The 24,357-nt window shown below is 49.5% G+C and overlaps 11 protein-coding genes and 1 non-coding gene across 12 annotated transcripts; 4 read left to right on the top strand and 8 right to left on the bottom strand.

The window, feature by feature from the left end:
- Positions 1-854: 854 nt before the first annotated feature.
- EI90DRAFT_t153 lies at positions 855-939 on the bottom strand. Its single transcript has one exon. It is a non-coding gene; the product is annotated as a tRNA-Gly (tRNA).
- A 940-nt stretch (positions 940-1,879) lies between these two features.
- EI90DRAFT_2926250 (uncharacterized protein) lies at positions 1,880-2,973 on the top strand (the record flags this gene model as incomplete). Its single annotated transcript, XM_039054909.1, has 6 exons — positions 1,880-2,059; positions 2,133-2,305; positions 2,368-2,420; positions 2,463-2,675; positions 2,761-2,828; positions 2,884-2,973. 6 exons carry the CDS (start codon positions 1,880-1,882, stop codon positions 2,971-2,973), a joined length of 777 nt encoding a protein of 258 aa, XP_038914277.1.
- Positions 2,974-3,536: 563 nt separating this feature from the next.
- EI90DRAFT_3290610 (uncharacterized protein) lies at positions 3,537-4,220 on the bottom strand (the record flags this gene model as incomplete). The annotated part of the gene is made up of 2 exons (XM_039067231.1): positions 3,537-3,819; positions 3,972-4,220. 2 exons carry the CDS (start codon positions 4,218-4,220, stop codon positions 3,745-3,747), a joined length of 324 nt encoding a protein of 107 aa, XP_038914276.1. The 3' UTR covers positions 3,537-3,744.
- On the bottom strand, positions 3,888-5,298 carry EI90DRAFT_1579493 (uncharacterized protein). The gene is made up of 3 exons (XM_039051932.1): positions 5,239-5,298; positions 4,711-5,188; positions 3,888-4,656 (listed from the first exon to the last, which is right to left on the bottom strand). Exons 2-3 carry the CDS (start codon positions 5,092-5,094, stop codon positions 4,339-4,341), a joined length of 702 nt encoding a protein of 233 aa, XP_038914275.1. The 5' UTR covers positions 5,095-5,188; positions 5,239-5,298; the 3' UTR covers positions 3,888-4,338.
- Positions 4,730-6,896, bottom strand: EI90DRAFT_1579433 (uncharacterized protein). The gene is made up of 5 exons (XM_039051931.1): positions 6,628-6,896; positions 6,109-6,566; positions 5,523-6,048; positions 5,239-5,464; positions 4,730-5,188 (listed from the first exon to the last, which is right to left on the bottom strand). Exons 1-5 carry the CDS (start codon positions 6,715-6,717, stop codon positions 5,082-5,084), a joined length of 1,407 nt encoding a protein of 468 aa, XP_038914274.1. The 5' UTR covers positions 6,718-6,896; the 3' UTR covers positions 4,730-5,081.
- Positions 6,897-8,662: 1,766 nt separating this feature from the next.
- Positions 8,663-12,340, top strand: EI90DRAFT_3065413 (NMDA receptor-regulated protein 1a). Its single transcript, XM_039060870.1, has 17 exons — positions 8,663-8,795; positions 8,849-8,927; positions 8,980-9,173; positions 9,226-9,586; positions 9,638-9,763; positions 9,820-9,930; positions 9,979-10,146; positions 10,200-10,513; positions 10,569-10,700; positions 10,753-10,832; positions 10,890-10,959; positions 11,016-11,061; positions 11,115-11,192; positions 11,241-11,432; positions 11,488-11,586; positions 11,645-11,895; positions 11,968-12,340. Exons 1-17 carry the CDS (start codon positions 8,709-8,711, stop codon positions 12,181-12,183), a joined length of 2,604 nt encoding a protein of 867 aa, XP_038914273.1. The 5' UTR covers positions 8,663-8,708; the 3' UTR covers positions 12,184-12,340.
- Positions 12,341-12,719: 379 nt separating this feature from the next.
- On the bottom strand, positions 12,720-15,205 carry EI90DRAFT_3065411 (uncharacterized protein). Its single transcript, XM_039060869.1, has 6 exons — positions 14,790-15,205; positions 14,522-14,737; positions 14,310-14,464; positions 14,132-14,254; positions 13,226-14,069; positions 12,720-13,162 (listed from the first exon to the last, which is right to left on the bottom strand). The coding sequence occupies exons 1-6, from the start codon at positions 14,801-14,803 to the stop codon at positions 13,138-13,140; spliced, it is 1,377 nt and encodes a 458-aa protein (XP_038914272.1). The 5' UTR covers positions 14,804-15,205; the 3' UTR covers positions 12,720-13,137.
- Positions 14,833-15,819, bottom strand: EI90DRAFT_3065406 (uncharacterized protein). Its single transcript, XM_039060868.1, has 4 exons — positions 15,741-15,819; positions 15,486-15,659; positions 15,237-15,448; positions 14,833-15,183 (listed from the first exon to the last, which is right to left on the bottom strand). Exons 2-4 carry the CDS (start codon positions 15,553-15,555, stop codon positions 15,109-15,111), a joined length of 357 nt encoding a protein of 118 aa, XP_038914271.1. The 5' UTR covers positions 15,556-15,659; positions 15,741-15,819; the 3' UTR covers positions 14,833-15,108.
- A 66-nt stretch (positions 15,820-15,885) lies between these two features.
- Positions 15,886-17,151, top strand: EI90DRAFT_3065405 (uncharacterized protein). Its single transcript, XM_039060867.1, has 3 exons — positions 15,886-16,366; positions 16,419-16,739; positions 16,791-17,151. Exons 1-3 carry the CDS (start codon positions 15,995-15,997, stop codon positions 16,851-16,853), a joined length of 756 nt encoding a protein of 251 aa, XP_038914270.1. The 5' UTR covers positions 15,886-15,994; the 3' UTR covers positions 16,854-17,151.
- On the bottom strand, positions 16,812-19,925 carry EI90DRAFT_3065404 (uncharacterized protein). Its single transcript, XM_039060866.1, has 8 exons — positions 19,301-19,925; positions 19,202-19,240; positions 19,081-19,146; positions 18,021-19,030; positions 17,898-17,964; positions 17,746-17,837; positions 17,637-17,694; positions 16,812-17,584 (listed from the first exon to the last, which is right to left on the bottom strand). Exons 1-8 carry the CDS (start codon positions 19,611-19,613, stop codon positions 16,923-16,925), a joined length of 2,307 nt encoding a protein of 768 aa, XP_038914269.1. The 5' UTR covers positions 19,614-19,925; the 3' UTR covers positions 16,812-16,922.
- A 708-nt stretch (positions 19,926-20,633) lies between these two features.
- Positions 20,634-22,145, top strand: EI90DRAFT_1579243 (RTC4-like domain-containing protein). Its single transcript, XM_039051929.1, has 3 exons — positions 20,634-20,821; positions 20,881-21,295; positions 21,347-22,145. Exons 1-3 carry the CDS (start codon positions 20,749-20,751, stop codon positions 22,044-22,046), a joined length of 1,188 nt encoding a protein of 395 aa, XP_038914268.1. The 5' UTR covers positions 20,634-20,748; the 3' UTR covers positions 22,047-22,145.
- Positions 22,146-22,343: 198 nt separating this feature from the next.
- EI90DRAFT_2926308 (WD40-repeat-containing domain protein) lies at positions 22,344-24,341 on the bottom strand (the record flags this gene model as incomplete). The annotated part of the gene is made up of 7 exons (XM_039054910.1): positions 22,344-22,613; positions 22,669-23,142; positions 23,193-23,450; positions 23,505-23,620; positions 23,684-23,787; positions 23,840-23,984; positions 24,041-24,341. The coding sequence occupies 7 exons, from the start codon at positions 24,339-24,341 to the stop codon at positions 22,344-22,346; spliced, it is 1,668 nt and encodes a 555-aa protein (XP_038914267.1).
- Between the last annotated feature and the right edge of the window lie 16 nt (positions 24,342-24,357).

Below are 24,357 nucleotides of genomic sequence, written 5' to 3'. Positions count from 1 at the left end.
CCAAACAACGGACCAGAAGACGTCTCACGAGGGAGTAACACGTCCCAACATGACAGCCAATTTGGTGGAAGCATTCCGCCGACACCTTTCGTGGATCTGTTTGGTGGTTCGCCGTTCCATTCCGCTGAGGCCCTCCATCAAAATTTTATGAGTATGGCGACGATTTCGAGGAGGCAGACGGAGATCACGACGATCATTATGCAGGCCAGCACTCGTATAAGACTACAACAGCAGCCAGTGGCACTACGACCCCGAACCGTCGTGATCATCAGGTCCATCATACACATTCTCATTCTCACGGAGACTTTGAGTCGCCTTTACATCAATCGACGCCCAAGTCTGGGGGTGCTGCCCAGCACCCGCACTCATTGAAGGATGATTCGGATAGCGAGTATGAGTTTAGTGCGTTTGCAATGGATGATTCAGTGGTGTCGAGAGGTCGTGGTGGCAACAATGGTCCCTGGTCGCAGCAGATGCCCGGTGGGTCTCAAGATGCCATTGAGTTGCCTCATGCGGGGGGAGAGACCCCAGCGGCCAGACGAATCGGTATCAGAGGACGAATGATGGACACAATTAGCCCTCAAAGGGTAAATAATGATATTCACCATAGGGGCGCGCGACGAAGGGTATAAGGAATGAATGCGCTTAGCCTCGCTGGTTTCCGCTGGTTTCCGTCGTCGGCGCCGGAGGAAGGTGCCCTTTTACATAATACAATGTGTTTATTGGCTTTGTTTTCAAACGAGCATGTTGTATCATAGTTGACATTTGTTCCGATCGGACTTCAGATCGGTGCGGGCGCAGACGTTACAGATATGCCCTGTGGCCACGGGACAGTGTGTTGAGCAGCAAAAACTTGTCGCAGCCGCGAATCGAACGCGGGGCGGATCGAACAGACTATGTAAGTGGCAACGATCCAGGTTACCTCTACCCCACTGTGACGGAACGAAATTTTGTGATCCTTGTCTCTCCCTCAACATATCAAATTGTAAAACGCTGTTCATTCACGTTGAGTCAGGTGGTGTGGCGGGAATTTGAAATTCTCGCCGATCGATAGGGTAATCGATAGGGTAACTGACAAATTAATACGACGCGGTATAATTTTACTAGTTGGCCCCCTTCGCAGTGGAATACCGAGCGACTAGGCAGGTGATCAGGTTCTATAGTATACTTATTAGACTGAAACTACCAGTCAGACTTGGCTCGGCCGTAGCGGAGTTGGCCGAGTTTCATCCATTGTATTCATTCCTCGATTCTCGACTTGAACTTCCAGACTTGTCGTTGGGCCAGCGCTGCTGCGCTGAGACGTCTTTCAAATAATGTTTACTGCAGGAGAAGTCCTGTGCCTCACATCAAGCGGGCGGGCTACGAAGGGCGTCTGAGTTCAAGATGCCCGTCTACCAGACCTCTGACGCAAGACGAGAGGCGTCACCGTGCGTTGGAAGAACAGAAATCGGCGAGTTATGTCCTTATGACCGAGTTTTGTGGTATTCTTATGGATAGGCAGCGCCGGGAGAACGGATTAACGCGGCGAGGAATATTGATAGTATGGCATTCCTTTCTTTGGCAATGAGGATGAGGAGGATGAAGATAGTGACGATGAGGAAAATGACGAGGGACGCCTCGAAATTAGTGCGATGGATGTGCGAAAGAAGAAGCATGTGAGAGGTACCGTAGATGGGCTAGTGCCATTCAGAGCATGCTGCAACCTAGCGGTGATAGTGTTCTCCTTCAAGCCGACGGCAGCGGATGCGGGAGGCGAGGTGTCCTCAGCTTTTAAAGGGAAGAGGAATAGAAGGAGGAAGAATCGTAGATACGCAGATGTTTTGTATGTTTGCTGAGCTGTTGGAGCTTCAAACGGGTGAAGGAGTTCTTCGTATGGATGGTGAGCGTCCTGTTTTTGACTTGGCTATTCGCGGGAACAGAGCTGACGTTGCGTCTCACATGGAGAACACGATGGCTTCCTCACAACCTTGAGACGGGCTGGGTAGCGCTAGCACCGATACCGGTTGGGAAACGGTGTCTTGCTGTGACCTATTCAGGAAAGGATTACAGGACTCAGGTGCGATGCTGGATGTGATGCCATTCCTTGGGTCTTTTCTCATGATTGACTGGTGGTAGCTAGCTCTACACAGTTGTTTTCCCGTTTAAAGGGAGCAAGGTTCCTCAAATTCCCCTCGCCTTTACCCATGAACTCGATTCTCGATTGCGTATTGGATGCAAACTGGGAAGTCAATGGGATTATTCATGTGCTGGACATATTACGGTGGCACGGTAAGGATTTCACAGACTGTGAAGCTAATTTTAGGTACCGTCTCATTGCAGGACCCGTTTTCGATCGTTAAGCTCATACTGTTGCTTGGGTAACAGATTCTGGTGGCGGGACTCGAGAATCTCGGAAATAACACCATTGCCACCATCCCGTTTTCGGAAGAGACCAAAAAATCTGAAATCGACCCAGAAAGCCTCAATGGAATTTGATTTTGCATCGATGGCACAGGCTGAACGGGAGATACCGTTGACGTTTCAATATCCATATGTTTTCTTGCCGGTTCCGTATTACACACCCCCAATATCCATGGAGATGTTTTTGACCACTGTGATCCCGGCTGCGAAGATGACGAGGTCGTTCGAGGTAAAGTTGCCCCCTGCGTTGCCTTCGACATCTTGGGCTGGAAGTGATGAGATGGAGATGGATGGAAACGGATAGCGTTGTGAGCGGGAACAAGATCGCCGATGGGTCCATGGAAGTGGAAGCTGAAGGGGCTCTGCAAACAGGTATTGCGACCGACGGTTTATTATTGTACGTATCGGAGGCATCGTATCAGTCGGTGAGCAATGGTCTTGTTAATCCATCGCTTTTTCTTCCTTACAGTGTGCATTTAGGGTGAGACTCCATTATCGACTTGGGTGCCCACCAAGCCGTTGGAAGGTGGCCTATCGAACCCCGTAACACTGGATCTATTTGAAGCGTGAGCCCATTGCATCCCCTTTCCTTGCGTCATTGCCCCACTAAGGATGCCGGCTAGACTGATTCAAAAACGATCATTTGGACGCGGCAATGGAAGATGACGCTTGTCGTGAGGTAGAGATACTACCAATACGCGTTGCGAGGCCCGCGTCTGATCGGAGAACACTTCATGCACCACGCGAGCCTGACTTGACGCCGGCCTCATCCGCAAATTTTTCTGTACTCAATCATGCCACCAACCGTTTTGTCAATTGCATTCAATTCCTTATTCGGTATTTTTTTCGCGCATTACGCAACCCGGTCTCGAGCGGGTGCTCAAGGGAATACATGAGACTTAAGTCCATGGTCCCCTGGATTATCACTATAACCATGAGCCCTATCAACCCCTCGAGATTTTTGGGGACCGGCATGTTTACTAACAGACAAATATAACAAATCAACAGTACAAGCTAAGGTGAACGCAAGTCGCCCGGCTTTCGGCAATCCTCAGAGCAGGCAACTCTCTCCTGTGGCTACAGGAGTTGTGGGGCTCCCAGCAGGTAGCCCCACCCTCAGCCCACAATTTTTCCGTCTTTTTCTGCACACTTCTCGGCTTAGTGAGTTTGAGGCTTTGTCAGCCAGGTCTAGCCTGGAACCCGTTAGCGCCTAACGCTTCTCCGGGGCACCCCAGGTATATAGCCCCGACACACCACCGACCCCGTATAAATCGAATTATTATGTTCAAAAGAAAGTAAGTTTTCAGGAAGGATTGAGAGTACCTGGGAGACAGTGGAACACTATTCCAATGCTCTGGGAGCTGTGAGAGCGAAATTGAGTTTCCTGATCTGAGGCTTGGTGAAAACGCCAAAAATCTGTAAGACACCCACTAAGAGCGAGTGAACAGAAAATGAATTAATCAGGCCAGCAGCGTGTCCCCATTACAGAAAACAAAACGCCGAATTAAGAGGTGGTAGAGTATATAGTGGAGCATACAGTACTGACTCGGTTCTAATATAATGCGGACCTCCATAGATCGCGTAAGGCTCACTCCGAGTCCGAAAGGCTGAAAGTGAGACGTGGGGAACTGCGAGGAGTCCCGATACCCGGTCACTTGTGTGTTTAGATGAGTGGCTTTCCAGTCACTCTTGAGCTGTAGCGTAGCCCAGTGTCTCTTGTGTTTCCACTTTGGACGGTCCAGCAGGGGGTCGTCGAAGATTCTCACGTCTGTTCGATCAGGATCTCCTTTTCTCAACTCCACTGCCTGGAATAACATGGCCACTCAATCGAGCTACTGACCGAAAGCACCGCCTTTATGTTATGTCAAAGCTGTGGAATCCTGCATAAGGGTACACTACACACGATATAAGTAATTATATTACATATGATGTAGCTCAACTTCCGCAATGTCCCATGCTGGCAAGCGGCGACAAATCTAGTAATGCGCGAATGCGATCAGGGAGGACCCCGATGAGCCTTTGTACTTCATCGCCTATTGGTGGGCTCATTAGCATGTGCAGAAAGGCGACGCTATAAAACTTACCTATCGATATCGATGGATCAGATGCCCCTAAATCCCGCAGTACAATCACTAGAGTTCGGAAGAGTTCAAGGCTCCCTACTAGCCTGCCAGGCTCGGCTTCGTTGGTGGGAGAAATATGGCATCTTTGGATCTCGTGCGCCATCACGACAGAGGCGTCCAAAACATGAGGCTGGAAAGTTTGGGTTAAATATAATGAAACATCAAAAATCTGTAAGACACCCACCAAGAGCGAGACATCTTTGTAGACAGTAGGAATAGGGGAGTAGACGGCCTCCGTTTGGCTCTGACCCGTCACGCTCGCGGACGGGGATATTACAAGCTTGAGCAACGCCGCCATCCCGTTCGCCGCCTGTACAGCTTTTTGGCGCGCCTCAGTGATTACCCCCCCTCCAGATATGGCTACAGCACAAGGGGATTCGAGCAGAACATTTTGCAAGCTGATCATCGCCGCATAAACAATTATCTTCACCGAAAAAAGGGCAGGGTTAGGCTTCTGGGGGAAAATCGTCACCCCGTTGGGATTTTGAGATTGGAGAATTGGGCGACCAAATCCAAGGTCGCTGCACTCCCCATTTATGAGGCCAAAGTCGCTATTCAATGACGGCATCGTTTCTTGATATACGCAGAGAGATGCTTCGAGAAAGTTGAATATTTTCCAGAATGGAACGCTTGAGCCCACGCGGAGCAGGTTTCAGCATCTCCTACCAGGTGGTGAGTCAAGAGTGTGTCAATCGTTTCCGTGTAGACATACCCCCATTATATGCACGGAGGAGTCGTATACCCTCAAAAAGCAATTCCAGCCGAGCTCTGAGACAGACATGATCCATTTCTCTACTGACGTCGAATATGCCGGGGTTGAGGGACGTGCCAGTTAAGGCCCAGTGGTGAATCCAGTCGGAGTTAGAGGCTTGGAAGGCATTGGCGGGGGAATTCTGAAAGCTGATGCCACATGCGGATCTATGGATCTCAGCAAGCGCCTATGTGCAAGTGGCCAGGGTCAAATTCCAATGATTCGTTTTCGAACTGGCCACTCACATCCTCAGGCAACGAGCTAGGCAGTCCTGATTCTCTTGTGAGTATACGATCCGCCACATTCAACGCGAACCAGGCGTGCCTCTGTTCAATCATTTCGAAATCGTTTCTGGGCGGAGGCAGTAAGCCTACGGTATCACTTTGATACTGAGCCCTGGTCAATGTTTGCAGCCCGCAAGCGATAGCAAGCCGAATGGCGCCAGATAAGGTCGTGTAAGCTTCGGGATACCGACGAGTGCGGGTAAAGTAAACCCCAAGCAGAGTCGAAGCGAGGAGGAAATCCACAAGACGATCAACGAAAGCCAGCGACATCTCCAGATCCGAGCGCGTCCGGGCTACGAGGAAGGCTTCATGTGACGACATAGAGCCCCCACCAACATGACAAGCAAGGAGGCACATTGAATGCACGAGGGAGGGGTGAACTTGAAGGGCCCCGCCATCCGATGGAGAAGAACGTATACCTCCAAGCACCTTTGCAGCAAGCGGTCCAGAATGGAACTGGAAACGGTGTGCTAAAAAGATCCGAAGGCTTAATATTTAGTGCAGTCAGATCCAGAAGGGAAGTGCGAGCTGGACGGGGCACACATACAGATAATCTTTGAGTCGGTGTGGCATTTCTACCTGGATGTCCCAATTCGCCAGAGCGCGTTCTACTTCCGCACGAGTAATAACTCTTGGATAGGTTTCTCCTGGATGAGAAAGTGATTGCTCTGCAGATGCGAAGGCAATATTGGAGTAAAGAATTGACGCAGGGAATATGGGTATGGTCCTGGGATATGCCTCAGGGATATGGGGCTCCTGCATCCTCTCGAGCTGAGGCGAAATGGCGAGCCGAGGGCTCGGTGAGCCCAAATAGGCTCTAGCACCCTCCACGCCATGAATAGGCGAAGTCCGGTTATTATATCTGAGGGCGGCTATCTCGCTCTCCAGGCTTCGAATGATTTCTTCTAGCCTTCTAACCCTGGCCCTAGAAGTCTCTTCCGCATACTCGCATGACTTCCCTAGTCTACGACATCGTCCACACGCCGGCCTTACACCGTCGCATTTCTATAAAGGATGATGTGCCAGTCAGAGTTGCCCGTGCATTCATGAAGATCTCGCTTCTCACAGTTTTCCTGTGGCGACACACCAGGCATGCAAGACCCGACTCGAGTAAGTCATGTCGTTTCTTAGGGATCTTTGAGGCCGATGCAGACATTGGTGCTTGAGAGCTTGAGGGGGGATATTCGTTGCGCGCTGCATTTATCGGCACACCAACAATACACGAACCTGACCATGGGAAATGAAAAATCAGTTATGCCTTCAGCATGATGTCGCAGGACTAAATTCCGGAAATTGAATACCGCGGCCGGACCCTCAATCGCGTGCCTGCGGGGAAGAAGGGTAGTTAGGGGTACTCGGGTGCGAGTGGCGGTTAAATGAGGCAAAGAGGTCGAGATAAAGGGCGGGTTCGTCAGCTTGGGACACAATGTTTGTGCTTCAAAGGTCGTCCTTCCGTTAGGCATGATGCAGTCATAGAGGCTGGAGTCGTGCCTACATTGGACTGGATGGAGATAGATGGCCATTAGATGCATCTATTTCCCCAGGGACTGCTGTGGCTTCTGTAATCGCACCCGAAAGTTAATAAGGACCAGTAATGCTAGGGAAAGTCGCGAGAATGTGGACAATAAAATGGATCAACCCGTGACTCAGGCCAGTAGCGTGTTCTCATTCCCGAAAACAAGACGCCGAATCAAACTCTATGAATGGCAGAGTGTAGCGGAGCGCCCAAATCCACTCCGAACTGTGATGCTAGAACTCGACCATGAAGAACAGCCGCACATTTTAGCCCTCGAGCCCCTAGGTGCTACCATTTAGTCTGTGTACGAAAGGTAGGAAACCTTAATCCTGCTGCGCCGACTTGAACTCGCCAGAGAGAGCTGCACGTGGTTCCACAGCGGACCCCAACACCGACCGCGTGAAGTTCCCTCCGAGTTCGACAGGCCGAAGTTTGGAAGTGGGGCTGGACGTGTGAGACGCTGGGAGGAAGCCCGATAACGGGTGACTTGAGTATGAGCAACGAGGTTCGGCCACAACTATCTGCCAACTCATTTCCCGTTTTGGGTTGGATTAAATAATCAGCCTAAGCCTAATGCTCAGTGGCGTGTGTCATCCGTCGAGCGCATCATTGAATTTTTCGGCTAGAATTTTGATGCGCTGATGCGTTCGGAAGCGTTGGGAGTGACTAACGAGTGCACTTCGATGGACTAAAGCGATTGTCATGGAGAATGTAAGTAGTTGAGGATACAGGACGAAAATTCGTCATCATTCCCAGGAAGCCCCCTTCTTTGTGGCCATGAATCGAAAGGCCGTCAGTGTAAGTACTGAAGAAAGGCCTCACCTCAGCCTCAGAAATGAGCAGTGAGGAGAGAATAAGAAGTGGCTCCGTAGCGTGGCAAATCCGAATGAATTGCGCCTTCAGCAACCCTCAAAAATTCGATTGGGATCGGGAGGGAATAACTCGAATCGAAGTCATCTCAATCGAGCCTGGATTGTTGATGCCTTTACGCAAGTTAGGGACATGAAGACCTTTTACTCCTGTACCTGCTGCATGGAGCCATTAGTCCTGGTTTAATAACATCACTCTAATATAATCGCGCGGTGATACGCAACTTGAGATGATGCTGAACAATCCCGCATTTTTGAAGTGTCGAGCAGACAACACAGATATTCATTAATTTCCATTGCGTCGGACGCGCGTAACTCAGCTTGTGAGCAGGGCCGTCTCCCTCTGCGTTATCAGCTTCGTGTTTGGACTGGCAAGTCCTATATTAGCAGCGATAGGGCCGGCGACCTATGTAAGCGCCTTGGGTTCTGCATTGTCTACAAACAAGTCGCCCTTGTATTTTGCGTTGCGCCGCGTGTCCTCGCGCGAGTCTTCAGATCCACCCTCTCTGTATACATTCGGCCATGCTAACTGCGAGTGTGAGGCCTTTCTTGCGTTTCCCCTCCTTCCTCTTCATTTTGTCACCTCTTGCCCATGACCTTTGTCTGTGTTCATTTTCATTTCTGTCGACTTGCATCTTGCACTACTGTATGTACGGGTGGCACGATGTCCATTTTCGACTACCTGCCATTTAGCTTGGTTCAGAGCGTGCGAACAACGGAAATGGCCGTTCAAGCGCGCGTCGTCCTGCGGCCCATTCTACCATGTCAAAAGCAGCTTCAACTGCCCCTCCGATATCTAAAAACCGTGCCCTGCCAGCAAGGGAGGCTCTGTCCTTCAAATCGGTATTGGTGCGATGAGAGGGCTCTTATGAGTAGTCGACTCTTGCTCATTCAGGTTGTAGCAAGCTTACGAAACGCGACAATGGAAGCGTGGCTTGAAGACCGCGGACCAAATATTGAAGAAATACCCGGACCACGGGGGTACGTTTTCATGCCTCTGAGATATTCGCTGCGGCTGATATGCCCGTGCTAGAGACTCTGTCTATGAAAGGTCTCATACTGACGAACTTGAATCGTAAAGAAGAAGGCATTGAGCTTGTTCGAAAGGGTCTTCGCATGGACTTGACGTCTCATATTTGTTGGCATGTTCTTGGCCTCGTTCACAAAGCCGATCGTAATTACGCAGAAGCCCTCAAATGCTACACACAAGCGCTTAAATTCGAGAAAGTTTGTGTCAACATGCCCCATTTCCTAGAATATCACTGATTATGTATCCAAGGATAATTTGAACATCCTGAGAGATGCTGCCCACATGCAAACGCAGTTGCGCCACTTTGACCAATTGGTCGAGACGCGACAGACCCTGTTAAAGTACCGGGCCAATCTTCGCCAGAGCTGGATTGCGTTAGCCTTAGCATATCATCTCAATGGAAAACTGGACTTTGCGAAGAAAGTCCTGGAACAGTACGAGGCAACGGTGAAGGATGTACCTCCTCGTGATCCAGAACATTCAGAACTTCTGTTGTACCACGTTCGTATTCTGGAAGAGATGAAACGCCACGATGAAGCATTAGACTTCCTCGTTAAGAATGTGGTTTCCCAGTCCATAATTGACAAATCCACGACCGCTATCCTCAAAGGTCTGTGATTGTTCCAAAGTCCATTGTTCGTACTCAATGAGGAGTATGTAGCTCGACTACTGCACAAGCTTGGGAAGACGGACGAGACTCGAGAGGCCTGGCTCTCCATCATCGACAGCAATCCAGAATCTTACGATCATTATCGTCGTTATTTATTGACACAAGGCATTGACATGGGTTGGTAATTTCGTTCGTAGCAGAAAATGGGGACTCACCTTGCAACCTCAAACTAGATTCCCTTGAAAACGACAGTCGTACTGCTGCTATCAAAGTTCTCCATCAACTATCAGCTCGGATTCCCAGAGCCATCGCACCCCGGAGGATTCTGCTGAAGTTAACATCAGGTAAGAAAGTAGTGGGCTACACTCCAGGCGTCCTCTGATAGAGGCTAGGGGATGAGTTCAGACTACTAGTTGCAACGTATTTTGAAGCAGCAATTGCACGTGGCATACCTTCGCTCTTTTCTGATCTCAAGGATTTGTATGTTTCCAGTGAGAAACGACAAGTCATAGAAGATATTGCAGAAGATTTATATAGAAAGACCCTGGAGAACTCCAAAGGCAAGTTACTATCCCTGTCCGCTTCGCATCTCTTAACCCGAAACTTTCCATAGAGTATCCACCCTCTTCCCACATCTGGGTATTGTACTATCTCATTCAACACCATGCCACCAATCCCAGCACCATCCCTCGAGCCTTAGCATTGGCTGATAAAGCCATTGAGCACTCACCGGCTCTTCCTGATTTGTACATGGCAAAGGCACGCGCCCTGAAACGTGCGGGGAATCCTTTTGAGGCTTGCATTACCATGGCCTCTGCATGGCGTCTCGACCTTCAAGACCGTTTTTTGAACACCAAAAATGCGAAGTATTTGTTGCGGGCAGGCTATATTGAAGAAGCGATTAAAATGCTTGGATTGTTCACAAAGGTTGCCATTCTTTTGGAAGCGCCATTTTTTTTGACTAACCTCTGTGCTCGTAAAGAAAACTGCATCGCTACCGGGAGCAGATCTAGAAGAAATGCAATCACTATTTTACATGAGAGAGGCGGGAGACGCCCAGCATCGTTCTGGAAAGTTAAACCTTGCACTTAAGCGCTACAACGTTCTCTTCAAGGTATGTTTGTCCCATCCCAGGGAACAATGTGCTTATGGGAAATATGCCCAAGACGTTCGATGATATTGAGGACGATCAATACGATTTCCATGCCTATGCCTTGCGGAAATTTACGATGACCACTTATCTACTGTGCGTATTGCATACTCATTAACGCAGTGTCCTTGCCGACACATCTTGGCCTCATAGACTGATTGAAATGGAAGACAATTTACGGTCGCATCCTGCTTATGCTCCTGCTGCACTTGCGGCGGCGAAGGTTCGTAAGACTTCTTTCAGAACTGACCGTTAGAAGTCCCACTACTTTTTTTGCAGATATATGTACAAATACATGACGAAACGAAACCTGCCCCACAAACATGTAAGAATGTTGCGGAGTCCCCCGTATTGTACACACTCATTGAGCCCTTACAGCAGCCCTCGATAGTAAGAAAAGGGCGGGTAGAAGGGGGAAGAACGTTGAGATTAAGCCGCAGGAGGATTCGAAGAAAGGTAAACTTGTCTAGGTGATCTTTGTGTACCTCCGCTCATTTAAAACAGCTCTGGCGACACCACCTAAGACAGATGACACAGATATTCCTGTCGTCAGGGATGACGATCCTGAAGGATTAAAACTCTTGACTGTTCCCGATCCGCTAGAGATTGCATGGAAACGATTATTACCGCTGCACTCTCTCCGACCAAAGCTCCTCGACACATGGCTTGTTTCCTTCGATGTTGCTATACGACAAAGTAGGTTCTCCCATTGCATTCGTTCACTCGGGTTTATGATTTAGCAAATGAACAGAGAAGTATCTACAAGCGCTGAAGGCTCTGAATCATGCTCGCAATCTATCACCAGGCGACCCAGGAGTCCATTATCGTCTGATAGAATTCAAGCTTGCCGGTGAGTCCGCTTACATTTTCGTGGCCTTTGATTTAAGGAAGCCTGTCCTTATATGCAGTCGAACAACCAAATTTGAAACTCCCAGCACCCGTCCAGACAGTGATCACAGAAGAGCTATTACAAATCTTCCCAGCCGATGTTTCTTTAGAAACCTTTAACTCTGCTTTCATGCAAACCAACGTATCACCTGGGTCGACATTAGGTGCCGCGCAGGCCCTGGTGCTCATTCGTGGGCAACAGTCCTCCCAAGTCGAAGCAGAGGAGCTTACATTTCAACTCTTACGACCAGAAACACATCTCTCCATCCAGGTAAGCGATGATCCTGTATTGCAGTTATATCAACGGATGAGCTCACATTTCCTATTCCCGATTCCGTGGTAGACTGGACTAGATGCTCTGGAGTTTTTGCGTACAACGTTGAAATCACCACGCCACGAGGAATTCCGGCTACAATGCGCCTTGCGATTCCCTCTTTCATGCGTTTTTAAGACCCGGGAGGAGCTGGATGAGCTGCGTGAGTCGACACTGAAGCACCTAGCTGCCTTGGAGGAGCTGGAGGGGGAGAAAGATGAGATCTTGGATGTGACCACCAATTAGCCTTTCCAGACGGGGTGCATGCCATATGGCCCTTGGGCCAGCAGACCTACAGGACACGAGACCGGATCTTTGGGTTTAGGATTAGTTTACAATTCAAACAAAGGGTGGCCTCATATACCTCCCCCAATATATATCTACGACTGTGATCGACTCTTCCCTCCACAAACCGTACAGGCGACTTTGAGCATTGCTATACTAGAAACCAGCGATTCATTAGCGCCAGACAATTATTTACAAGATCCAAGACAATGAAGAGAAAATGTAGGGAGAGACGAAAAATCCGAGAAATGGGCTCCTAATTAAGCCTTCAGCGTCTGCGACTATCAACAAGAAGACCAAGCGTAAAAGATTGTTGTCGCTCCTAAATCAACGGATGCAAATCCAGCTGAGGATAAAATCCCTCGGTTGGCCCCGCTTTTCACTTTTTCCTCAACTCATTCTTTTTATGGGCCGCGATTATTGTCCAACAGCTGAGCTTTCGACACACTCACTGTTGTCTACATGCGAGTTCAAGATGAATTATTGTTTCGTCCCAAGAGTATTGCTATTGGACCCGACTCGTCCGTGTCGGTGCATCCAGGTACACACGCGGGCCCGACATTCCACCGTCACGCTGGGGTTCGCTTCGCGAGCACCACCTTGTTAACGATCACCATCCATGTACGGTACTTCATGGCCGTCTATCTATCACCAGTATTCCCTTCGACAGTGCCAAGTTTGTGTACCTTACTGTCAGCTAGGTTCCTAAGCTATGGTTCCCGTGTTACATCGGTCCAAATATCATACAACTATACAGTTCCAAGTGTCACTGCGTCTGTTTGACTGCAACCTGGAGCTCTTTAAGTTATTCAAATTGACAAGGTGCACGGAAATCTGCGAGTGTCCTGCTGCCCTATGATCTCCCAACACAGCAAATGCCAGACAAGTTGCTTCATGACAATGGCGCTCCGATCGTCACTTTGCGAAGGACATTCGTTGTCTGGAATGCACATTATGATCAGCCCATGTGTGAACACAGATCATGGCTTCCTGGTTCACATACGTTAGCCATCGTATTACATACGAGCCCACTCTCGGAACAAAACTGTCGTATTCCAGGTTCTGGTGTCGGAAGAAGATGCCAGTGTGAGCAGCAACTTCGTTATCCACCCCCGCTATAGGCACGGACTGCCACTGGGGTGTTAGAGCCAAGGGCAAAACGATGAAGCGATGCAGATGTTTTCGCGGTTGCTTGGGAGGAAGCTCGTCTAATGCAATGGACGGTGGTCTCGACAGAGATAACTGTGAGGACGAACTTCGTGTGGATGGGGTTGGGGGAGTTGAGCGCTGTGACACATCGGAGAATTGAGTGCTTTCTTCTGAGGGCCAACGCTCAGGGCTCGGAACTTCTAAATGGGTCTGTCCGCTCCTGTTCTTTTTGGCTGACAATGCTTCCATCTTAGCCTTGGCCTTGGCCGCAGAGGCTTTGAATAAATCGAATTCCAAGGCGCTGCCTTCCGCAGCTGGCCCCGCATGGTGCTCTGGATGGAATGGCTGAGTTTCCAGTTTGAGACCACCGATGTGTGGAAGTTCGAAGCTTTTCAAGGAGGATGTGATGGAGCACTTTGTACCCTCGTCACCCTCCGGCACGGTATGAGTGTAAAAATGCACCCAATCGCCACCCCATTTTGTGAGAGCTGTGAAACGCTCATTTAGGCCCTCTCTGTCGATAACAGCAGAACCAAACTCGAAATAATCCGACACCCATTGGTACGCGGCACTGAAGGGGTGTTTGTCGTGTGCGTGACGGCTCAAGAATTTGAAAGTTTTAGAAATTTCTGACTCGGATGCTGCAGGCGATGCGGCACGTTTGTTTTGTGAATGAGTTGGTGATCGGTGGTTATTGACTAGAACAAAATTCTTTAGTGAAATGTGCACGGTAAGATGTGCAGGCTCCGTAGGTGCGTACGCGAAACATCGTCGACAGATTGGCGGGGTGCAATGTCCACTTTCGTGGTGTCGTTGACTTCTGCTTCGGGCTGCCTCTCACCCGCAAAGAGTGACGCTAGTCCGCTCACGATAACATGCGGGTCTAAGATAAGGAAGGTTGATATCTTGGTGACGGAAGTTGATGATGGTTAGCTTACGGACTCCAAGATAGGGGACGTCCATTGCAAGTATGCCAATGATGGGATGAACACTATCAGCCTGTCTCGCATTGATGACTGCAGCGTCTGCTACCAAGTATCCACCAAGTGAATGTCCAGTCAAAATGACCTTTCCTGGTGTGAGAGTATCGATCCTAAACAGGGGGCAGCTGAAGTCACTGCCGTATAGGAGAGTGTACAAATTCTCGTACCACCGCAGCAACTTCGCAACAGCATCTGCAATGGGGCGCTTGGCCTTGTATGTTGGGTATATGTGAGTATTCAGATTGATTCCTGGGAGCGATGGCTCCAAGTACGAGTGAAGATCGGTCGGGAACGACTGTCGGATAGTTGCAATAGAACGCATCAAGCAACTTGCAGATGTGCCCAAATACTTGCCTGAAAAGATGTATGATCCCCTCTCCAACCTTGCGCAGGCATCAATCTACGTACTGTCCATTCCGAATCATCAACACTCACCGTGGACATAGCATATGTGCACCGTCGTAAGCTCGCCCATTGTGTTTCCGGTGATCGGGATTGGACAAGCGGGCGTGAGAACGTGAGAACACCAGCCTCGTGGCGTCATACTGGCGCCGTGGTTGCCGCGCGGATCTCCTCGTCATAATCCATCAGCCAGGAGACCATAAATTGGGGTTTGCTCTGATTGTCCAGTGTAATCCATTTCACACTCCGTCATACGCCCACCGCATGACACAGGTACGAAGGATAAAATGATACATACACGCTTATTGTGCCAGACGTGGGATGAATGTTTCTCAATTTCCGGGCCAGCACATCATATTATGATCAAACCCCCTATGGGTCGTGCGACGAAAAAGTGGGCGAAATGAAGACTGGCAACATGTGAGTACTTTGAATGGGAAAATCGTCGTGGTTGAGTGAATGGTGTATTGAAAAAGCCACGTTCGCGAGAAGTAAAGCGCCCACAGGCGAAAATGTACAATCAAGGCAACTGTGGTGATTTGGAGCATAGCGTAGCCGCAGGCGCGCCGACAAGCGACAAGTCAGGTCTGTGCGAGGATCCCCGGGAAGTTGGGAGTACCATTGAGTGAGGCAGAGAGTTATGGGGAGGGGATGTATGATTCCCGTGGTTGCAATCCCTTGCACGAGACTAGCTGAGGATCAAAGAAAAATGGAAAACGGAAACAGTACGCGTAATTAGTCTCTCATTCGTTATGGCTGCTGCGGAAAGACAAAAACCACAGAATAAGGGGACAAGCATTACAGTGTTCTCTGGTACGTCAGGGTCACCTGTTCGCGGAAGCTCCTCATGAAAAAGTCGTTTGATCCACCCTGCCCCGTTCGCCTAGCACAATTACCTGCTCCAACCAGAGTCGTGTTTGCTTCGACGGGCCGTTTGCCCGCCTGACAGATGCCCACACCACCAATTTGGTTTGGTAGCGTAACGCCGGCTTGGAATTACCATACCTGCTCAGTGGCTAGGCAGGTTACCAGCCTCTATTGGAATAGACTCAGTGACACCCGTGGGGAAGACACCAACTTTCGAGTGGCTGTGCAGCCCATTCCAGCTTCGAACCGCCACGTCTCCGTACCAGAGAGTTTTGTTCCCTCTTTGTTTCTCACTTAGCTTCTCGGTTAGGGCATTTTAAAGCAAGGATTTATTTCTCCGAGCCGCTTGAATTTTCGGGAGCGTTTATATCATGCCCCCTAGACGCAAACAAGTTCCACGTCATGCTCATCCCAACCCTCAGCAACAGCCGCAACAGTCACAACAGCACCCACAAGCGCAACAGATGCAAGTCAGCCCACCAGAACCTGCTGTCCAAGCTGCCATAGATGCGCAATTTCGACCTGTGAATCTGAAGCTCGGCGCTGATGATGGCAAGGCAATTGCTCTGTGCGCCTCTCATGGAAGGGAGGTCTGTGGGGACTGCGGGCTAGACTTCACCATGTTAAACCAGACTTCCCGAGTACTTCAGTCTCTTCCTTCCGAAATGCCCGTTCCACCACCTCCGCATGTTGTCCATCCCCAAAGGAGTCCGTTGGTTCAAAAGGCGAAGGAAGAAGGAAATGTACGTTGTTCCCTCGCCACACGCTCCACTCACACACATTTTCTGCCACTAGCAACTATTCAAACGTAACAAGCATGAACAAGCTATATCCAAGTACGGCTTTGCCGCGAACCTGGCCGCGTCCCGATTCCCATGGGAAACATCAAATCTTACTCGTGAGGAGCTCTCAATTGTCGTGTGCAATCGTTCTGCCGCGTATCTTGCCGCTGGAGATCCTGTTGGGGCATTGATTGACGCCGATGTTGTCGTCCAGCTGAAGAGACCTTGGAGTAAAGGGCACTTTCGAAAAGCAAAAGCATTATTGGCACTGGGAAAGCTTGAAGATGCCAGGGAGAGTGCTTTCTTAGGTTTGCAGTTTGAACCCGACAGTTCGGTGCGTTTCTGCCGTTCATATGCTTTGTGAGCGCTTATCAAACTGAATTAGGAATTGTCCTCATTTGTCGAAGAAATCGATGCATTGATCGAGAAAAATAAATCTGCTGGTTAATATTACTATTTATACATCTGCGCCACACAATACATATATACATCTAATCGAACGAAATGCATCGGATACTCAAGACTTGGCATCGCCTAGCACTGAATTGATGAGCCGGTCAGCTTCAGCTTTGCATTCTTCTGGTTCTTTAAAGAGTCGGAAGACAACGTGTTCCGGTAATCCCGAGACGGCTCGTGCAATCCTTGCATCCAGTTCTGTGCGTTTCTTCTGTAGCGTCGCATTGGGGCGATTCACTTGATTCTGCGTGTAGAACGACCCAGCGTGGGATACCCATGAGGAGACTGACATGGTTGAATCCACTGAAGATTGAGGATGTGGGCTATGAGGTTGATGTGAAAGCGTCTGTTGTGTAATGGTCCCGTGTCTTGATATATTGGAGCCAGTGCCCTGACGAGGAGGGGGAGGGGATTGTTTCCCTGGCTGTTGTGAAACGCGAACAGTGGCATTACGGTCCAGACCGGTCCCATTCGAGGTCGCTAGGTCGCTGTCTAGACCGAAAGAGTCTGAGTTTGGTGATTGAGACTGCGGGATATTTGGAGAGAAATAGGAGCTTCCAGGTATCTGCTCCGATGCAGGAGATGGCGGCCTTGGAGAAAATAGAGGCAAAGTGTCTGGGCTCGTCGTCAAATCAGGAAGTACATCCCTGATGAAAATCCCAAGAATTTGATCCCTTCCACGAAGGTGGAAATCTTTGGCCAAGGAAGTGTACAACTCCAAGTCTAGGGCGCTCTTGAATTTCCAATCATGAAATGAGGGTTCCGCGATACTGACCTTGTTCTCCAGAATCACCGACAAGAATAAATTTGGATTCCGGGAACCTATCAAGTACCTATGGGAAACATAGGAAACTACATCACATTGACCGTACATTTCTGCTTACCTCCAATACACCAGCTTTCTTACGTTCACCTGCCGGTTCCCACAGGCCTTTAAACAAGCTCTTCCCCCCGTAAAATTTGAGCTTTAGAGATCCTGAAGGGTTTAATCCAAGTTGAAGAAAGAGAATAATGATCAGACAATAAATACACATGCCTCCAGGAAACCCTCCTACTCTGAAGAAGTCCGACAAAACAGGAAGTAGCTCAAATGGAGAATTGGACTGAGCAAACAGCTATTCTGAGTTATCCAATACGGGCAAGAGATGAAGTTACGCACGACGTAGTGGAAACGTACTCCACGATCGCTCAGTGTGGTGTACCATTCCGCCATTCCCGGAACAGAGAGTTCCTCAAGATGACGAACGAATACATTTCTGAATACGGTACGAACTCCGTGCAGGATATGCGAAATCTTGATAGTGTCATCGATATCTGATATAAGCCGGACCCGGGCATTGGTGATCGGAATGGGTATCTGAGCCTTTGGCGCCGTGCTATGCAGTGCACTCTGAACTGCTGGCCTGAAGTCATTCAAGTTTCTCGGGAATTGAGCCGGGAACGTATCCTGCGGTGGTGGAAGTAGCTCTGCGAATGCGATCAGTGAGTGTTCTGATGAAGAATCTCCAAAGGCGATGTGAACCCCTCCAGGATGAGTGCAAACTGTGTCGTATGGTATGTGGAACAAGTGCCCGAAATAGCCTTGATCGGTCAGCGGCACGTCTATGGTCCCCAATGGACCATGGCCGTGATCTGGGTGATGCCCGGATACAACCGTTGTAAAGAGAGTGATACGAACCATACGATTCGTAACGATACTCCCCCAGAAGGGCTGAAGACGGGAGTCGAAATTCGCGTGAAGACGGATAAGTTCCTGAGGCGCCATACCGGCGAATGAAGCTGCAGGGGACAATGTGGTCGGAGAGCCACCCGACGAGGTGGAACATGATGACGAAGTGGAGGAGAGAGACGAAGTTGATGATGCTCGATGTTTGTAGAGATTCGGATTTGTTACTGGAGCGTCGTCGGTCCACGGAGATGTGTCCGGAGGTGGTTCGGTGTCAGATCTGATCGCAAAATGAGGGCGCGGCGGTTCTAACAGGTCAGATAGTACGGAGCGAGACTCCAAAATACTCTTTTCTATTTCATCGTTTATTCCTTCGGGTGTAGGCGGAAGTTCCACGAGCCTCAAAAGCTCTTCAGTGGATTTGCTGAGTTTGGGTACACGGTAAGTTCGTGCTGTTGGGAGTCCCTCCACATCCAGTGGTACCTTGGGTAGAGTCGCGAAACCTTCATAAACTATGAGTCGTGTGTCTAATTCTGGGTCTGTTCAAGTCTACCTTTAGCTAGTTTCATGAATGCTTTCTGAGATCGGGATGCAGATTCGGGTGGGCGTAGGCTATATGCTGACAACATTATATGCTCAGAACCAAAGTGGTAGAATCGTGCGATCTCACGGACCATATCCAGAAACAAAAACCTCCACCGTAAAAGATGACTCTGGTGTAGCAAGACTTTAAGCGCCAAGATGACTGAGTTTTGAGGCATTCTCACACGCACCTGGCGCACGCGGGAAAGAAGGGATTGAGTATCTCTTCGTTGCCCACCCGGGGAAGAGAGCGATCCTCTGATGTCCTTTGGACTCTTCTTCACGGCGAAGCGCGCGATCATGGAGCCACTGCTCTTTGATCTGAACGAGGAAGCTACCCTGTCTGGGGCCATTTTTCACCCTATCAGATTGGACTGTGGCCAGGGTTGTCGTGACGTTATTAATTGTCCCTTTTATTTTTGACGTAGCAGCGGCTTTCCACGAGCTGAAGGGCGACATGCCAGACACTGACGCTTTGGGTGTAGAGGCCGCTTCACCCCTCATGTTCGGTGGCAAGTGGCGAGGAGTAGAACTAATGCGCCCGTACTATTTCGCGCACGATGGCGGAGGTACGGTGAGTCGATTGCGGTTCAAACCACGGAACGGAAATCCGTCCGAGGCGCTGTTGGCCAAATATGTATAGGAATCCCCGGATGCAACGCGACCCACAAGCGTGCAACCGGCTCTCGCTCAACTCCAGTGCTAAGTCTAACGTTCTGTCGTGGTGTTATACGACAGATTGGCGACAACATGGAGCGGATGCGCCAGAAATTTCCGGTGAACCAATCTGATTCTTTTGCTCGTGGAAACAAACCCCTCCCCCCTGGCTCGAACCCCCCTAATGTCGCTGCCCAGGACATCTCGGGCCCTAAGGATGGAACGCGCGCTGGCTCAAAGCTTCTGACAGGCTTTTCTTCCAGTCCCGCAGCTCGATCACAGTTTAAAAACCCGCCCATCCAGACATATAAAAATGTCGCCAAGTCAAAGAAACAGATCGCTGAGCAAGAGACGCGTCAAATGGCACAAAGCACGGTGCCACAAAGAGCGTTTGTATCTACCTCGTCATCCAGCCTTGCGTTATTTCCCGTCTCCATCAAATCCAACTCACAACAATCGACATCTTCCTTCATGGATATCGGTTCGGATGAGGAAGATTCTTCAGAACCGTTGCCGAACGTCCCCACAGAGTTTCCGTTAGATGTCGGTAAAGCCAATGAGCCAGATGTACAGTCGAAACGCAAGGCTGAACCTTTTCCCTTGGATACCCTGTTTGAACACTCTAGTCGCTGCTGGCCGAAGCCATTTCCGATGGATCTTGGGGAGATTCCCTCACCGAGCTCCGAAGACACCATCGAGATTAAGGATATCCTCGATGTTCTATGTACCCCTCCCAGAACGAGACCATTGAGCACCTCCCCTTCCACCAGGTCACTTTCCGAGTTGGGTGAGCTGTGCGTGACAGTGAAATCGCAAGGTGGCGCAAATGCCGTGAAGCCGTTCCCGCTCTCTACCCCTGAACGCGAGGAACAAACATTTGAGACCAATCGTGGTCTTTCAGTCCCGCCGGACAATCCCTCACTCAACAAATCAAGGACCGCTCACGGGTGTGTACTGCGTTCGTCGGCGTCGGCTCGCTTGGATGCTTACGACCCGCAGGTCACACTTAGCACCGGGGCTCGAAGTGGACATAAGTTATGATACAAGCGACGCCAGTGGGTGAATTCTCGCTGTCCCCACACGCACAGGAGTTGGATTAATCGCCTTTCCTTAGTCGATCCAAGCACAATATGCCCATTTTGTGATGAGCCCTGGCCATCAGACCCAAGTGCAGAGCTGACAAACCTCCTTGCACGGGCTCGACGAAAAGCTTGGCCACACAAGCGTTATACCAATCCTGAAGGTCTCAAGGCACCACTCGAAGCTATAATTGATCTGTGTAATACACATCGCAGTGAGGCCTCCATCATTCCGGAAGGCATCGCTAAAGGCTGGCCTTCCGAAATCGATTTCGATGCTATTCCAAATCGATTATGGAAACTGAAACCTGCTCTCCAGAAACTCATCGACTTCCCATCGGGCTGGCATTTTTTTGACATCGCAAAGAAAGATATACAGCAGTTTGGTGCTGCGGCAACGAACAGCACTCGTGGCCAATTCTCCACTTTCTCGAGAACACAGCCCGGCTAGTGGGTGTCACAAAATTTATAATCGTATGTTGTGTCTCATACTATTAACAGCTACGGGGAGCGGGGGCTTGTTCGAATCGCAAATGGATTGCATGACTTATTTCCTGGCCTTTCGACTCGACCTTCCTTTGCGCCACTAGATGTAGAGAATTTCCTTCTTCGAGTCTTGATACCAGAAACAGCTCGTTTACTCATTATGGAAGACTTGGCCTTAGATGAGGCCGATGCGCTCTCTGTGCTCCGGGAGAGCCAGAAATATGGTGTAGCCAAATTCCCTGATCGCGGCGAGGAAGACGCTTTGGAGAAATTCGGGGTCTCCATGCGGGTACGATTAAAGCTGGGACAGGAGCGGCATCTTGCTGATACGAAAGAGGCGGAGCGAGAGTTAAGAACGGAACGTAGAAAGACGAAGAAAAACAAGCATGATCTCCCCCCCGAACCCGACGCCACCTCTTTGACTCAAGGGGAGGTGTCTGGGAAGAGCCGCACTGGGTCCCGGCCGCCCTTGGTCGATATACCCTCGCCCACTACTGAGACCTCATCTTTGGATATGTATAGCGAGCAAGCCTCTCAGCCAAAGAAAAAGAAGAAACGCACTATTCTGGGAGAACCACCCTTAGTCCTCTCGTTCTCTGGTGACCAGCTCTCGACAAGAGAGGATGAAATTCATCTGCCATCCAACTCAGGCAGACCCCTACTTAAAACAAACTCTGTCGGAACTGTAACTTCTCGTCCCTCTTCCATCGGGTGAGTCAGGGGCGGTTTCCATTGAAGTGACTCCAGGACACACTTAACATACTGCTGCCCCAAAGATGGTCTCGAACCCTCCGAGACGATGCCGGGGGGTTGATGGATTTATCCGACTCCGATGCTACATCTTGACACTTATTCAAGCTCAGCTCACACACTTCATCTCATACACATCCCTAGAGCCATTTAATCGTTTCGTTACTGTACCGCGTATATAGTAACATGCCAATCAATGGTGACCAAATCGAAGAAATCTGGAGTGCACCAGTAACGCCCGCAAATCATTGAGGTATGGAGTTTATCTCCCATTCAGACTCGCACTTAGTGGACGCGAATCCCCATCTGCCGCTCCGGTTATCCGCAGACTAGTTCCTCCAGCAACAATGTTAGAGATGGTTTTCTGTAGATCAACCCATTCCGAATCGCGGGGAACACCAACATCACCAACATCATAGACATAAAGTCGACCGTCACTGCAGCCCAGCGCTGCACGCCGTCCGTCTTTACGTTCCCATGCAAGTTTGTTGATGGCGCGGCCTGTTCCGACATTCGTGGTGATGATGGGAACCTGGCCAAAAATGTGAGCAGAAGATCATCAAAAAGAAGTAAAGTATGAAACGTACTTCGGTATCTGTGTTCAAATTCCACAAATCAAAGCGACCAGACCCATCGACGGATCCGAAGACGGCAGGATGGTGAGGGTGCCACCGTACATCATACACGTAATCATCAGCCTCTTCAAATGAATATAAAGGGGAAATGACATTGACACTCGTGGATGGTTTCGTTGTTGTTTTTGCCTTCCACAGCTTGACGGTCCAGTCCACAGAACATGTCAGAAAGATATCGGAAAAATCTATCGATCCTTCCAGTGGGTGGAAATGAAGACCCATTATTGGTCCAGAGTGTCCTTTGTAGATGTCATGCTGGTTGAGACCAGCCTTTGATCCGGCACGATCGTACCTGTTGGCTTGATACACATTGCCTTCTTCTGTACCAACCCAAAATGTAGTTGTTTCATTATCCGGAAAGTCAAACGTTGTTATAGCGACTTCGTTCGTCTTATTATGGCCAGCATGTACAAGCTCCAGGGTCTCCTGCAGAGCGCATCAACAACCATCAAAGCTAATTGAATGGAAGAGTTTACCTGAGGCTGCGCGAGCATGTCAACAAGCCAGCTGCAAACCATCCCGTCGGTACTACTAGATATCAAATTGTGCGCGTTTTGGGTCCCAACCATCTGCAGTGAATATACAGGATATGTGTGACCAGATGCAGAAAGAGGCGACTTCAACACGGGGAGATGTTTGGCTCGTGTGTCCCAGAGCAGAATCTGTCCAGAGTAAGTGCCTCCAAAGACAAGATTTGGATGGAAAGGCGAAAAGCAGGTCGACAATACATCGGACTATGTCAATGTTTAGCGAAAATGTGAAAGGTGTCGGATTTCATCGAGTCATACCTGTGAGTGGAAGACAAACTCCGGTCTATCAACCATGTGGATGTTCCATATACACACAAGACCATCGGGATCATTAACAGCCGTTGGATTCTTATTGTAGGATGCTGCAATAAGTTCTGGATACTTGAATTGGTGCTTTCAGCTAAGTAAACTCGTCTTCTGATGAAATGAAAAGCCACTTGCTTTAATAGACCAATCAATGTCGGTGATGGAACGACTTTTGGCCCATTTCTCATCAAAGAAGGCGCAAACTTCCTTGACCCTCTTCCCTTCGTTGTCCGTTCTGACGATCATACGTAAGATATATTGCAGGAGATCAAGAATAACTAACTCACGACACACCACCTCCTATTAATCTATAGTCCTGGGTATAGTCATACGAGTCATTCAACGCCCTCTGAATTCTTTTGGACGATTCCTCCACGAAATCAAGAAATTCGGGGGTGGCAAAGATAGCAGTTCTCTCCTCTTCGGTCAACTCTTAACATTGAGAGTAAACCAAGCGGACACCCTATATAATCGGGAATTCATCATACCTCTGATCTCCTCCTCGATTTCTTTGGCAATTTGCTCATTTTCCTGCTTCAATTCTTGCTCCCTAACAGCAGTTGCAGCCTCGACTTCTGCTTGTATCCGCTTTCTGATCTCATCCTCCGTCGGCCCGGATGGGCCTTCGTCGAGTTCAACGGTCTGCACGACTTTGTTATAGAGCACTTTTTCATCCCTGGGACGCAGCAAGGTCAGCTCTGGCTCAAAGCCAAGGCTTGGGGTTGGTTGGGAAAGTTTAACTGGCGATGGTGTAGGGGGGACTTCAGTGCTAGATGGACGACAAGGCATTAGTTCTCCGCCACTT

Source organism: Cantharellus anzutake, assembly GCF_015039405.1.
Source record: "Cantharellus anzutake strain C23 chromosome Unknown EI90scaffold_36, whole genome shotgun sequence".
NCBI lineage: Eukaryota > Fungi > Basidiomycota > Agaricomycetes > Cantharellales > Hydnaceae > Cantharellus > Cantharellus anzutake.
Note: the sequence above shows the minus strand (reverse complement) of the source record. Positions and strands in the feature narration are given on the sequence as shown.

Coding starts and splice junctions, on each gene's coding strand:
- EI90DRAFT_3065411 (XM_039060869.1), bottom strand. Junction 14,070..14,131: donor ATCTGTCGACGATGTTTCGC/GTACGCACCTAC, acceptor ATTTTGTTCTAG/TCAATAACCACCGATCACCA. Junction 13,163..13,225: donor TATGTAATACGATGGCTAAC/GTATGTGAACCA, acceptor TGTGCATTCCAG/ACAACGAATGTCCTTCGCAA.
- EI90DRAFT_3065406 (XM_039060868.1), bottom strand. CDS start 15,555: ATGCTTGTCCCCTTATTCTGTGGTTTTTGTCTTTCCGCAGCAGCCATA. Junction 15,449..15,485: donor GAATGAGAGACTAATTACGC/GTACTGTTTCCG, acceptor TTTGATCCTCAG/CTAGTCTCGTGCAAGGGATT. Junction 15,184..15,236: donor GCGCTTTACTTCTCGCGAAC/GTGGCTTTTTCA, acceptor TCCCATTCAAAG/TACTCACATGTTGCCAGTCT.
- EI90DRAFT_3065405 (XM_039060867.1), top strand. CDS start 15,995: ATGCCCCCTAGACGCAAACAAGTTCCACGTCATGCTCATCCCAACCCT. Junction 16,367..16,418: donor AGGCGAAGGAAGAAGGAAAT/GTACGTTGTTCC, acceptor TTCTGCCACTAG/CAACTATTCAAACGTAACAA. Junction 16,740..16,790: donor AGTTTGAACCCGACAGTTCG/GTGCGTTTCTGC, acceptor AAACTGAATTAG/GAATTGTCCTCATTTGTCGA.
- EI90DRAFT_3065404 (XM_039060866.1), bottom strand. CDS start 19,613: ATGAGGGGTGAAGCGGCCTCTACACCCAAAGCGTCAGTGTCTGGCATG. Junction 19,241..19,300: donor TTCTTTCCCGCGTGCGCCAG/GTGCGTGTGAGA, acceptor TTGCTACACCAG/AGTCATCTTTTACGGTGGAG. Junction 17,965..18,020: donor GAGTACGTTTCCACTACGTC/GTGCGTAACTTC, acceptor CTGTTTGCTCAG/TCCAATTCTCCATTTGAGCT.
- EI90DRAFT_1579493 (XM_039051932.1), bottom strand. CDS start 5,094: ATGCCGTCATTGAATAGCGACTTTGGCCTCATAAATGGGGAGTGCAGC. Junction 4,657..4,710: donor ACAAAGATGTCTCGCTCTTG/GTGGGTGTCTTA, acceptor CAAACTTTCCAG/CCTCATGTTTTGGACGCCTC.
- EI90DRAFT_1579243 (XM_039051929.1), top strand. CDS start 20,749: ATGCTTACGACCCGCAGGTCACACTTAGCACCGGGGCTCGAAGTGGAC. Junction 20,822..20,880: donor TTATGATACAAGCGACGCCA/GTGGGTGAATTC, acceptor GCCTTTCCTTAG/TCGATCCAAGCACAATATGC. Junction 21,296..21,346: donor TCGAGAACACAGCCCGGCTA/GTGGGTGTCACA, acceptor TACTATTAACAG/CTACGGGGAGCGGGGGCTTG.
- EI90DRAFT_1579433 (XM_039051931.1), bottom strand. CDS start 6,717: ATGTCTGCATCGGCCTCAAAGATCCCTAAGAAACGACATGACTTACTC. Junction 5,465..5,522: donor CTAGCTCGTTGCCTGAGGAT/GTGAGTGGCCAG, acceptor ACTTGCACATAG/GCGCTTGCTGAGATCCATAG. Junction 5,189..5,238: donor CCTCCGTGCATATAATGGGG/GTATGTCTACAC, acceptor ACCACCTGGTAG/GAGATGCTGAAACCTGCTCC.
- EI90DRAFT_3065413 (XM_039060870.1), top strand. CDS start 8,709: ATGTCAAAAGCAGCTTCAACTGCCCCTCCGATATCTAAAAACCGTGCC. Junction 10,514..10,568: donor TGCTTGGATTGTTCACAAAG/GTTGCCATTCTT, acceptor GTGCTCGTAAAG/AAAACTGCATCGCTACCGGG. Junction 11,896..11,967: donor AAACACATCTCTCCATCCAG/GTAAGCGATGAT, acceptor ATTCCGTGGTAG/ACTGGACTAGATGCTCTGGA.